Below are 12,444 nucleotides of genomic sequence, written 5' to 3'. Positions count from 1 at the left end.
TGTGTGTGTGTGTATGTGTGTGTGTTGGCGTATGTATGGATGGCTTGCATTATATCTACAAATGGACACATATCCGCCTCTATTTAAAGTTACAGATTTACTGTAGTTGGAAAGTTTTCAAATATTACCCACCTAAATGACCTTCAGAGAGATGGCACAAGGACTTGTGGTCATTTTTCCAATGTAATCTAATGTTCTCCAGTGTTAAATTATGGCCCATGACATTTTTTTCCCCTACATTGGACAAGCCAGATTTTCGATGGTCCAACAGGTTTAAGAGAGTTGCAACAGGGTGACAATAGAGTTAGACACTGTCACACCCTGTATCTCGGCTATTAGGGACACACACACATTCACACACAATCTCTCTCTCTCTCACACACACACACACACACACACACACACACACACACACACACACACACACCTCTAACTGGTGAGGGAGGGGCCGGCGAAGATGCTGTCTATGCCGTGGATCAGGAAGTGCTGCCAGATAATCTGGAACCTCCTTACCTTGAGCAGGTAAGTTGTCTACCTGGCGAGGTAAATCTTCTAACGCACTGAGACAATTTACAGGAGGAAATCCACCGTCTATTTTAGATCTCTATAATTCTAATAACTGTAATATATTGGGTCATTCCACGTCAATTCAACCAGGGCCCACGCACTTAGGTCTCAAAAAATTCTGAAAAAATTACCAGGTGTACCCTCAGACACACTGAAAATGATAATGATAGTGGGCCCTGGTTGAATTGACGTGGAATGACCTTATTGTCTTTGAGTGTATTCATGGGTTTCATCAGGTCCCTTTCCACAGGTGTATTAATCAAGCACCATGCAGTCTGCATTCATAATCTAAGTGCTTGATTTTATACACCTGTGGAAAGGAACCTGATGAAACCCATGAATAGTTACTGAGGTTTTATATGAGTTTATTTATGTCACTGTGTGACAGAAAGCGTGTTTTTGCGCTGCATGCCAGCATAGTCTGTAGGATAGATTCCTTACAGTCCACGTCTCTTGCAATCTCTTCGAGTCTGTCTCCGTTGGCTGTATCGCTCAATCGTTTCGGTGTCAATGGGTGTACATCTTCTATTGCTTCTATTGCAGGAAAAAAAAGAGAAGAGAAAGAACTTGCAATCACTTCAAATCTGTCTCGGTTGACTATCTCTCAATCACTTCAAATCTGTCTCAGTCGGCTATGTCTCAATCACTTCGGCGCGTGTGGCTCTATGTTTTTCTCCCACAGGTCGGAAAAAAAGAGAGAAGAGAACGAAGGAAGAGAAGAGAAAGTGAGGAGAAGAAGAGATCTGAGCAATCATGTGCGACACAGCTGATGCAGCGGCGGCTCTAACCACCAATCGTAACTGCACCATTGAGATCACCAACCTCAGCAGTTACTTCTGCCTGGTCAACCCTAAGTAAGAGTGACTGACTGACTGACACTGCACAAGCCCAGTCATTTTTCCTGCAATTTATGAAAAGATAGGGAATGTGTGTGTGTGTGTGTGTGTGTGTGTGTGTGTGTGTGTGTGTGTGTGTGTGTGTGTGTGTGTGTGTGTGTGTGTGTGTGTGTGTGTGTGTGTGTATTAGGGAGAGAGAGAGAATGGGCTTCACAGCTCAATGAGTGTACACAAAAGTGTATGATGATATTAATACTCATGTAGTGTTTGTTTCCTTGAAAGCAAGTCATTTTGATATATCTGGCTCCTTTATGTGATATATACGTTATGCCATATGTTCACTGCTGGTTATGATTTCCAGTAATTAACCAAATCACACTGCGGTCTCTTTCCCTTCAATATCCATTCCCATCATTCCATCCCCCTCTCTCCCTCCATCCCTCCTCTCTCCATCCATCCCTCCTCTCTCCATCCATCCCTCCTCTCTCCCTCCATCCCTCCTCTCTCCATCCATCCCTCCTCTCTCCCTCCATCCCTCCTCTCTCCATCCATCCCTCCCATCCTCCCCCTCCATCCCTCCTCCTCTCTCCATCCATCCCTCCTCCCTCCTCCATCCATCCCTCCATCCTCCCCTCCATCCCTCCTCTCTCTCCCATCCATCCCTCCTCTCTCCCTCTGCATCACTCTCTCCATCCATCCCTCCTCTCTCCCTCTGCACCACTCTCTCCATCCATCCCTCCTCTCTCCCTCTGCACCACTCTCTCCATCCATCCCCCTCTCTTTCTCTCTTTGTTTCTCTCCATCATCATCCTTCATTTTCTCCCGCATTCCACTACCCTCTTTCATCGTTCCCCCCCTCTCCCACTCCTCCTCCTCTCATTCCCACTTCTTTTCTCTCTCTCTCTCTCTCTCTTTCTCTCATTCCCACTACCACTTCCTTTCTCTCTCTCTCTCTCTCTCTCTCTTTTCTCTCTCTTTCTCTCATTCCCACTACCACTTCCTTTCTCTCTCTCTCTCTCATTCCAACTTCCTCTCTTTCTCTCATTCTCACTTCTTCTCTCTCTCTCTCTTTTCTCTCATTCTCACTTCTTCTCTCTCTATCTTTCTCTCATTCCCATTTCCTCTCTCTCTCTCTCTCTCCCCCCCCCGGGGCCTTGTCCACCTGCAGGATCCACATGTCCAGTGGCTTCAACTTCAACCCCCCGCAGCCGACGGTGCGCACCATGAAGACGGAGGTGTGCTCCTTCACCAAGGACGACAACACGGCCACGGGCGCCGTGGGGGTGCTCACCTACGAGCTCTTCCACATGCAGAACCGCCACTGCAACGAGCAGGTGGCCATCATGTTCTCCGTGCCCTTCGACTACCGGTTCTACAAGAACTGGCTGGGCGTGGGCCTGTTCGAGCACACGCGCGCCACCGACGAGGATCTCTACAAGCTCATGTACTACGAGAAGGACTTCACGAACTTCCAGCGCCACGAGGCCAAGGGCCAAGGGGTCAGGTACAGCGGACGCGCCGTGGACGTCATGGCGACCATGTCCGACAACGGCCGCGCCATCCTCAAGATGGAGGTGTACGATAAAATGACATAGGATGGGAACAGGCCAGGATGCAACGGGAGATAGAGAGGAGTTAAAGTTGGATAAAACGGGATTAGATGGGATTTGAGAGGATGTGAGGGATGCATGAAACATGACAGGCACAAATCAATGGATGCCCAAAGAAGGTTCAAAGAGATCAAGATCTCTTTTTCAAGATGTTGTGTGCATGATATTGCATACGATTTCTTAATAAAAAAATAAACAAAGTAATGTACGGTGCTGTCCTTATGCTGATAATAAAGGAACTGTATTGTGCAATATTGTGGTTTGTTTTTATAATTTACAAGCACATAGACTCTATATCAGATGGGGGTTTTGGTGTGTTATATGTGGAAGTCTCTCTGGATGGACACTGCAGAGAAAAGCAGACCTAAGTTCGCATGATTGGGGCCGTGGCCTACTGGTTGGTGCTCCGGACTTGTAACTGGAGGGTTGCCGGTTCGAACCCCAACCAGTAGGAACAGCTGAAGTACTCTTGAGCAAGGCACCTAACCCCTCACTGCTCCCCGAGCGTCGCTGTTGCAGGCAGCTCACTGCATCGGGATTGTAACCCAGGTTTACAAACTAACCTATAAGATCAATAATAATAAACATCAAAACAGTGTTTAGTTTATTGATTTATATTTTATTGAAACTAAGAAAGAAATGACAACAGAAAATATGCATTGAAGATATTTGATTAATAAGTGAATAAAAATGAACTCTATAGCTTTAAAATAGTATTGCTTTAATGACTAGGAAAATGTTAGAGCTCCCTCTACAGGATGTAGTGAGAGAAAACAGGGAATCGAAACTTAACTAAGAATTCGTCAGTCCAGAAAAGAAAGAGAACGAAGATTTGAGGGAAAAAGAAGCGCTGAGAAAACGATAGAGTGAGAACATTAAAATAAACCAATTGCGACTAAACGACCTGGTTAAAGTCAGTTTAGGTCAAGATTTAAAGTATTATACTTTCAGATACCGTTTGTGTAAAACGACATGGACTACGACGGATGTTTTATAGCGTATGTGGTAGGCTATGGAGACCCATAATGGGGAAATTTACTACAAAGGCTACTCGCGGGCTCACACATGAAGAGAAAAAAAGCTATTTTTTTGGTACCATGGCGTAGATTAAACTCGACATGTTGACTTTAAAGTCGCCATGTCGACATTAAACATTCGACATTTCGAGAATAAAGTTGAAATTTAATGTCGACTTTAATACCCTCGACGTGTCGACTTTAAAGTCGACATGCTGACATTAAACTCGCAATAGGCCTACTACTGTTTAAACATCAGTTTAAACATCAGTTTAAGCTATGTAGCCTACACTAATACACAATATGTTACATGAAAAATGGGCTTCAAATAGGTGTTATTTCAGATAGATTGCAGATATTCAGATAGATTGCGTCTTGTCTGTTAACTATCATTGCCGTCATCGTGAAGTGCTGTCTCGCGGTTATGGAAATACTATGCCTTTTAGGCTAAATAGCTAGAAAAATATATGTATCCAATGATATAATGTTTCTATACAAAATGTTATTTCACTATGTTTTACGTGGTTAAGGCTACTGCACATCCAAATAACTGCCCTTCATGACCTACGGGCGTCACTCTCCATAGGATAACATGGCAAAACTCATTTTTCTAAAACTGCTTTTCCATGTCTCACCTGCAATACAGGAGGCTAGAAACACAGGTATAGCCAAAGCATATATACTATTTTCATCTTGTGAGAGAATATGTGTGCATGCACTTCATTTATGCACTTTGTGTGCATATGTGCAAGTAGGCTACTAGCCTACATGGGGTGGTCGGGAGGACAGCTTCATTCGTCCCTCCATAGACATTCAGCAATGGGCTGTTTTGCATCCATTACAAACAAGCAACGTGAAAGTCTAGGATTGGGGAGAGCGCCTAGTATGCCTCTAGTGCATAAGCATGAAGTTGAACATTTAGATGCAACAACTAAATGTTTAGAACAACACTTTAATAATAGGCCTATAAATAAATAAACCGCTATGACGTTTAGGCTACTTTTGACCATCGCATTTATCGCCTGTAACTCCGTGATAAGGACCTAACAGCAAAGTGTTTGGCTGAGCAACGTAGGTTAATATGTTCTATGTTTTGTCCACATGATATAGGCCTATGTCTAATCATTGTTGCACTCGAACACTCTGAATCATTGTTGCACTTGTTGCATTGTTTCATTCGTCCTCCCTTTCAATCGTCCCGAGCGGTCGTTCTCTCTCCAAACTAACTTTATTCTCAAAATGTTGAGTTTAAAGTCGACACGTCGAGATTAAAGTCGACATGATATTTCAACTTTATTCTCGAAATGTTGAGTTTAATGTCGACATGGCGACATTAAAGTCTATACGTCAAGATTAAAGTCGATATTACATTTCAACTTTATTCTCGAAATGTCGAGTTTAATGTTGACATGGCGACTTTAAAGTCGACATGTTGAGTTTAATCTCGTCATGGCAAAAATATTTTTTTCCTTCATGTGTGGCCCTAATACTCCGTCGTAAAAACGAAACATGCTGTTTAAGGCTACAGCCTTTTATGTTTTTTGTCTAATTGAGTGCTAGCTCCAGAGTATAGCCTGCATCGTCATTGACTAGCAGCATATCTGTTTTGAGATTTTTCTTTTGAATTTCATCAGTTATTACAACGTCAGTTTTCACTGACTGGAAGCGTAACGTTAACTAATTTTCTCTTTTTTCCAGTTTCTCCATTTCTACAATAAGTAATACTTTTCAGTTCCTTGGATAAGACAGAAAAAGACTGTGATAGAAAACCGAACCTAACAAACTGAGAATTGACTGCTACTTGAAAAAAGATTGCTTTGTAAATGTGAACTTGCTTTGAGGGTTTGAACTGAGGTTTAAATAATTCCAATAACTTGAATTTAAAACTAAACTTTAATAGAGAATTTAGCTTACAGTAATAGATTAAATGAGTTGTTCTACAAAATGGGAAATTAAAAGACAAATAGTTTTATTTAAATAGGAAGGAAACTAGAAACAAATAGGAAGTAAATAGAAATTCAACAGTGTTAAAGTGAACTTATGCTTTTGTACCTATGTATATAATTTTCATTTAACTAAAATTCTAAACTTGCTTTAACCGTGTGTGCTTGTGTTTTACTCTCTCCTGAAAACTACCTTAGATCTTCTGATGGCCCAGATTTGAAGTTAGTCTATTGTGTGACAATCAGTTGCACATTTAATGTAAACAAGTGTTACATGTGCTTCACCTTACTGTGTGCTGAGTGTGTTTCACTAATTCACGGATTGGGATAAATGCAGAGACCAAATTTCCTTAATGGGATCAAAAGAGCATACTTATATTATACTTATACATGTGGATGTCCCTGTGCAAGGACACACGTTTCTCTCTATTTAGATCAGGGGTGTCAAACTCATATTAGGACCGGATTTGTTGGAATAAGACCTCTTTGGGGGCCATCACTGTCATGGGCATTATCATTTTTCTGCATGGGTATCAGAGTGTTGTTTGAATATATCACTTATGAACAAACAAGTACACAATAATGTACTATTGCTCCTTTTCTCTTGAACTACTTCAATGTTAGTTTTTCTGCTTCTTCCTTAATGAGTATGGCTGTAGTGCTAGGTTTAATCAATTTATCATATCATAGAGATATTGCTCATAACACATTGTTTAAGAGAACTGGATGTGAATATCTTTTTTTTCTAATTTTCCGCTCCCTACCCAAAACATCTGGGGGGCCGTATGAAGCCTGCTGGCGGATCTGGTCCCCGGGCCTTATGTTTGACACCCCTGGTTTGGATGGTAGAACATCATCATTATAATATCGTGCTTATGGGTAGCCCCAGAGCGGAAGAGAAAACAGAGTGGAGACCCTCCAATAAGAGACAGTGGGAAAAGATGGCAGCACTTTTCCATGCCAGTTTCCGGATTATGGGAGTTTTGGAACTGAAAGTGGTCACTTGGTCAGTAGTCAATGAGTTACTAGATTATGCCAGAGACTTTCTAATGAAGAGACACAGCACTCAACACAAAATCCTCCATAGAAATGCATGGGGCTAGTTTGCACTGTTTTGTGTCACAAGGTCAACTGGTGTGAGGGAGCCTGATGGATATATATTTTGAAAGAACAAATCTAACAAATCATGCCAAAGCTATACAGTATGCTAATATGCTATATTTGAAAACTAAGCCTTGTGGCAAGTGTTGAATATTAAACAAAATCCCACCCACCCACAGGCCTCAGGCCTAACCCTAACCCCAACTCCAACTCCAACCCCAACCCTAACCCTAATCTTAGAAATGTGGGAACATATTTTGTTTAATATTCAACACTTGCCACAAGGCTTAGTTTTCAAATATAGCATATTAGCATATAGCAATGGCATGATTTGTTAGATTTGTTAGATTTGTCCGACAACGGAGGATGGCACGGCCGTTGTCGGACCCCCGCCTGACCCATCACCCCCCAAGCCATCTCCTTGCTTCTCCACAAGTCTGAACATCACATTCCCGTTTCATCACCTTTGACTGCAGTGGGGTTCTGTTGCCCTCTGCTGGTGAAATTGCACTTTGTACTTTGTCACAACAAAAGCTTTGTAGGCTATGAGAGAGAGAGAGAGAGGGGGGGGGGGTCAGGAAACAGGAAGCAGAAATATTGTACTGGCTTATGATTGGCCGTTTTGTAAATGAGAATACATGTAGATCCCAATCCTTCCTTCACGTTGACATCATTGGACAGCAGCCACTGTGGACGCTGGTCTTTGAGGTCTTCTGGTCTTCTTCTCCTGTTTTCTATTTGTTTCCTTATTTAGTTACACATTGCACCACACATTGCCATGGAGACAGTGGTCAACGCATTTCAGTACATATACTCTGTATAATTGTATGTGACAAATAAATTTGAAATTTGAAATTTGAATTTGAATATCCACAAATTAGACTGACAATCATTTGGGTGTTTCTTGGTGTTTTAAGCCCCCAACATTGTCTTCAAGGCAGCGCTGCCTGAAAGGCGCTATAGGGTTAGGCATGGGTTAAGGTTAGGGTTAGGGTTGGGGTTAGGATTAGGATTAGGTGCCTTTAAGTCAGTGGTGGCAGTGCTGCCTGCACTGCAAAAATGAAATCTAACCAAGTGTTACTAATCTTATAATAAGATCAAAAAATCTATTTTGTATTGTTTTTAGTATGAAAAGACTTACCCAGTGCTCTCTCGAAAGATCATTTTGACCTAATTTAAGAAGACTTTGACTTATTTTAAGGAGTCTTATCAAGACCAATTTACTTAACGCACTGGCAGACAAATTTGCTTGTTTTTAGGACAAATGTGCTTAACACACTGGCAGAAAAATGTGCTTGTTTTCAGGAAGAGATGTCTTAAAATAAGTCAAACTTTTCTTAAATTAAGTCAAATGATTTCACGAGAAAGCGCTAGGTAAGTCTCTTTATCCTGAAAACAAAACAAACTAGTTATTTTTATCTTGATATAAGACTAATAATCTTGGTTAGATGTTATTAGATAAGCAGTTTTTTGCAGTGTGGAAGACGACGTTGGGGAGCCATTTGGGTGCTCTACAAATAACACAGATGCTGATGCTGATGGCTGCACATACTCCTGGCCCCATCATCAACATGGCACATGATCACTATATCACATACTGTTATTCTGGAAAAAAACCCAAAGCTACTTGGATTGCATTTGATATTTACATACATCATGCATTTATGGATATTTGTTCTGCAGCATATTTGGAAATTCAAGCTGATGTCAAATAAATGGTTTTGATAACAAAAGAGCAGAGCACACAAATTGATGGGTAAAAGTCTGTACTATACCAGAGACTTTCTAATGAGGAAACACAGCACTCAAAGAATCCTCCATAGAAATACATGTGGTTAGTTCATAACGGCAATATGGTAGTTGTCTACACATATCTCCCACTCCTTCATGTGTGTTCCTATGCCTCCCCATTCACTTGAGTAGGAAAATAGCTGCCCGATAACTGCCCAAAGTGCGTTATCAAGATGGCCGCTGAGTAGGGGGACTTGCCTATAAGGGCTTTGGCAATACTGTGGGTGGCTTTGGAATGACCAGTGATTGTATAAATGTGAATGTAATTACAATCAATACCAACATATTTCTTCTGTGCAACCACAAACTCCTGCTGATATCACTGACAACCAATCAGGTTCAAGTCTAAGAAAGACATGGAAAAGAATGACTGTTTGCATGAAAGCATTCGAGTTTGTTTAATTGTAGCAATTAGAGAAAGGAGGGCAGAGAGTCAAGATAATATGTCCCGTCAATCAGTTTTACCACTCGACATGCTTTATTTCAGCATCCAAAATAATTAAAAACATCTTGAATTAATATACATGTACAAAATAAGTACAAATCCTCTGGGAGACATCACATCGGTGTCTGTTCCTCTGATATACTTGTGCATTGTTGTTGTCTGTTGTTTGAATTTCTGCCTCATTTCAGTTAAAAAAAAGACTTTCTCTAAAAAAATACAAATTAAACAAACAATAGAAAACATAAACAAAAACAAACATACAGGGGAGGATGATTTGGTGAAAAATAGCAACCATTTAGGAGTGTGAGGGGGAGGTGGGACAGAAACAGACACCAGGAGAATTGGACATAGAACATTTGGGGGGATGGGGGATTGGACACTGAAGGAGGAGACAAACCAGTCCACTTGCTTAGTCTGCATTAGACACGAAAACATGCTTCACGTCCACAGCAACCTCTTCCTGCTCAGTTTTTTTTTTTTGGTTAACATTGACACTCAAAGGATTGTTTGAAAAAGAAAAGAAAATAGTCACACTCAATGACAAGCAAAACATTCGATCAACATTTAGCACCAAGTGGTTTGGTCGGTGTACACAAACTAGCTAAAAGAGTTACACCGCACCACAGTGACCTAAAAGGAAGTAGCACCTTTTGTAGCTGTAGCCCTTTTTTGATGTTTTTTTTTCTTTAGATATAACTTGTGACAGAGCGTAAACCTGCCCTTGAGGATGTGTGACAAAGTTCTTAAAGGTCATGTGTTGTCAGGTCTCCTTTTCTGAGGTAGCAAAACAATTAACTCTTCCCTTTTCTCTAAAATACCTGTGCAACTTATTTTTTGACAAAGAACAATGATTTTTTTTCTGGTTCTGATGTTTGTCCCCTTGTAGGTACAACAGAAAAACACTCAGCGGTCGTTTTTTGAAATTTATTTATCACCAGAAAATGGTACAAAGCATTTGCTTGTTTTTCATTGTCCTTCCGCAGTGGTAAAAAAAAGTCACCAGTATTTCATTTTTTTTGTTTGTTGTTGATGTTGCTTTTCACTCTTTTGGTACTCCAGGGGGTGTTACACTTTACACAAGTATATATTATTTTCTTGTTGTCAGCTGAAACAAAAAAAAGTTCTGAGTGTCCTTGGTGTCTGTACTGGATGTTGTAGTGGTCCTCGAAAAAATCCAAAACCAAAAAGCCAAAAAAAAAAAAGAACGTTTGTCAAGGTTGAAACACTGTCTTCGGGAATGTAGTGTTAAGCAGGTGGACCGATTTTTTTTTAATGCATAGAGGAAGATTTAGAGATGACTGCTAAAAAAACAATGTTTTCATGTCCAGATTTCTCTTTTTACAAGAAGCATACTGGGCCAACTTCCACACCGAATTCCTGATCTGGAGCACCAACGTCCATAGGAGCGATGTCAATGATAGGCAGGCGAGATGTTTTCGTTGTTCTGTAGTCGATGACTGTCTTGCCCCATGTGCCAGTGTGTGACTGTTGTGGAAGCAGAAGAATCATGTAAGATTATCAGTGACCCAAAAGACAGGAAGACAACATTATATGAAAAATGTACACACATAACTCATATATAAATGTACACACATAAGTGTGCACATAACATTTTAAAAGTTATCTTCTATAATTTCTGTCCTTGTGCATGTTGATAAGGCTTCATATACATAACTGAAAATCTAATCAAAATAATCAAAACTAGGCAATTGCCCCTAAAATGACAGGCTGTTGAAGGAATAGAGAAACTAACCGTGCAGCCATCCTCGCTGACGCTGTAGGTGAAGCGGCTGTTGCCCTCGGCTCTGATCTCGATGTCGTTGGATCCCTGCAGCAGCAGAGCCTTCTTCAGGTTGCCAGAGGCCTGGTCCATGTAGGCGATGCTGTTCTTGCAGTGGTAGGTGAGGTTCTGGGATGCCTCGTTGGACATCAAGCGCATGAAGGTCAGCTGGATGTTGACATCCTCTGGATCAGATCCATCGGTGCCATACTGGAACTAGGGGAGGAGACGGGAACGGGGGAAAAAGGTAGAGAAGAAGCATTAGCTGGTTCAAACCCAAGAAGAGAGGTGGTCTTCATGCATAGGTCTTCTCAACAATCGGTTGCCTTAGTTTCATAGAACCTTTCATAACTGTCCCACACGGTCGTCTCGAGTTGTTTACCTGGAAGCCCTCGGTCATGGACTCGCTGAACCAGACGTGCTTCTTGTCCTTGTTCTTGCTGGTGTACCAGTTCTTCTGAGGAACGCTGGCCTGGGATGGGGAGACGCAGGTCTCTCCAGTCTCCATGTTGCAGAAGACCTTGACGGCATCAAGAGGAGAGCCCTGGTTGGGGTCGACGTAGTAGAAGCCTACCAAGAGACAAGATAACAACACATAAGTTTTAATGTTTCATTACCACAAATACAACATGACAACTCTAACAAATTAAACAACAGATTAACACACACATTTGTATTCTATGACCAACAGTGACTCCTGTAAAATTCCTAATGTCTGTTATTTACTAAATTATGAATGATGAAGAGAAAGACAGAGTGCAGTTAGGTTTTATCAGTGTATAAACACAACAGCTAGCCAGAGAGATAAAGGAGAGTTTCCCAAACCAAACTAATGGGAGTGCAAGACATATATATTCTGTGTTGTCATAGCTACATTGTATTAAGTATGTACTACATGTTATACATGTTTTCGTAAACGTGTTATAGATGTGTTTGTATACGTGTTGTTCTGTGTTGTCATAGCTACATTGTATTAAGTATGTTCTACATGTTATAAATGTTTTCGTAAATGTGTTATAGAGGTTTTTGTATACGTGTTGTTCTGTGTTGTCATAGCTACACTGACTGGTGAGGCAGCTGTCACTTACCGCTCTTCCACTCGGGGTGGCACATCCTGAGGTCGCGGCACATGCGGGCAGGGCTCTTCTGGGTACCCTCGGGGCTGCGGATGTTCTCGATCTTCTGGCTCAGGCTCTTGAGGGTGGTGTCAACGTCCTGGTCACGGTCGCGCACCACGCTGGCGTCATCGGCTCTGTAGCCTCCTCTCATGGGGTCAGGGCCCTTCTCCTGCTGGGGCTGAGGGAAGAAGTCCATGCCAGCGCCGGGAGCGCCAGCGGGTCCTGGGGGTCCGGGAG

The 12,444-nt window shown here is 41.7% G+C and overlaps 2 protein-coding genes across 2 annotated transcripts in view; one reads left to right on the top strand and one right to left on the bottom strand.

Moving 5' to 3' along the window:
- The first annotated feature begins 449 nt into the window (after nt 1-449).
- LOC125287706 (DELTA-sagatoxin-Srs1a-like) lies at nt 450-3,265 on the top strand. The gene is made up of 3 exons (XM_048233684.1): nt 450-522; nt 1,250-1,421; nt 2,572-3,265. Exons 2-3 carry the CDS (start codon nt 1,321-1,323, stop codon nt 2,996-2,998), a joined length of 528 nt encoding a protein of 175 aa, XP_048089641.1. The 5' UTR covers nt 450-522; nt 1,250-1,320; the 3' UTR covers nt 2,999-3,265.
- Nucleotides 3,266-9,319: 6,054 nt separating this feature from the next.
- col1a1b (collagen, type I, alpha 1b) overlaps nt 9,320-12,444 on the bottom strand; it is a 28,955-nt gene continuing 25,830 nt past the window's right edge. Inside the window, exons 48-51 of the mRNA XM_048232600.1 lie at nt 12,178-12,444; nt 11,472-11,659; nt 11,063-11,305; nt 9,320-10,794 (exon numbers count right to left, since the gene is read on the bottom strand). The exon at nt 12,178-12,444 is cut by the window's right edge and continues 13 nt beyond it. Of these exons, the coding sequence (XP_048088557.1) occupies nt 10,648-10,794; nt 11,063-11,305; nt 11,472-11,659; nt 12,178-12,444 (845 nt within the window). The 3' untranslated portion in view covers nt 9,320-10,647. The remainder of the gene's footprint in view (nt 10,795-11,062; nt 11,306-11,471; nt 11,660-12,177) is intronic.

The sequence above is a fragment of the Alosa alosa genome, chromosome 22 (assembly GCF_017589495.1).
Source record: "Alosa alosa isolate M-15738 ecotype Scorff River chromosome 22, AALO_Geno_1.1, whole genome shotgun sequence".
Lineage (NCBI taxonomy): Eukaryota > Metazoa > Chordata > Actinopteri > Clupeiformes > Clupeidae > Alosa > Alosa alosa.
Note: the sequence above shows the minus strand (reverse complement) of the source record. Positions and strands in the feature narration are given on the sequence as shown.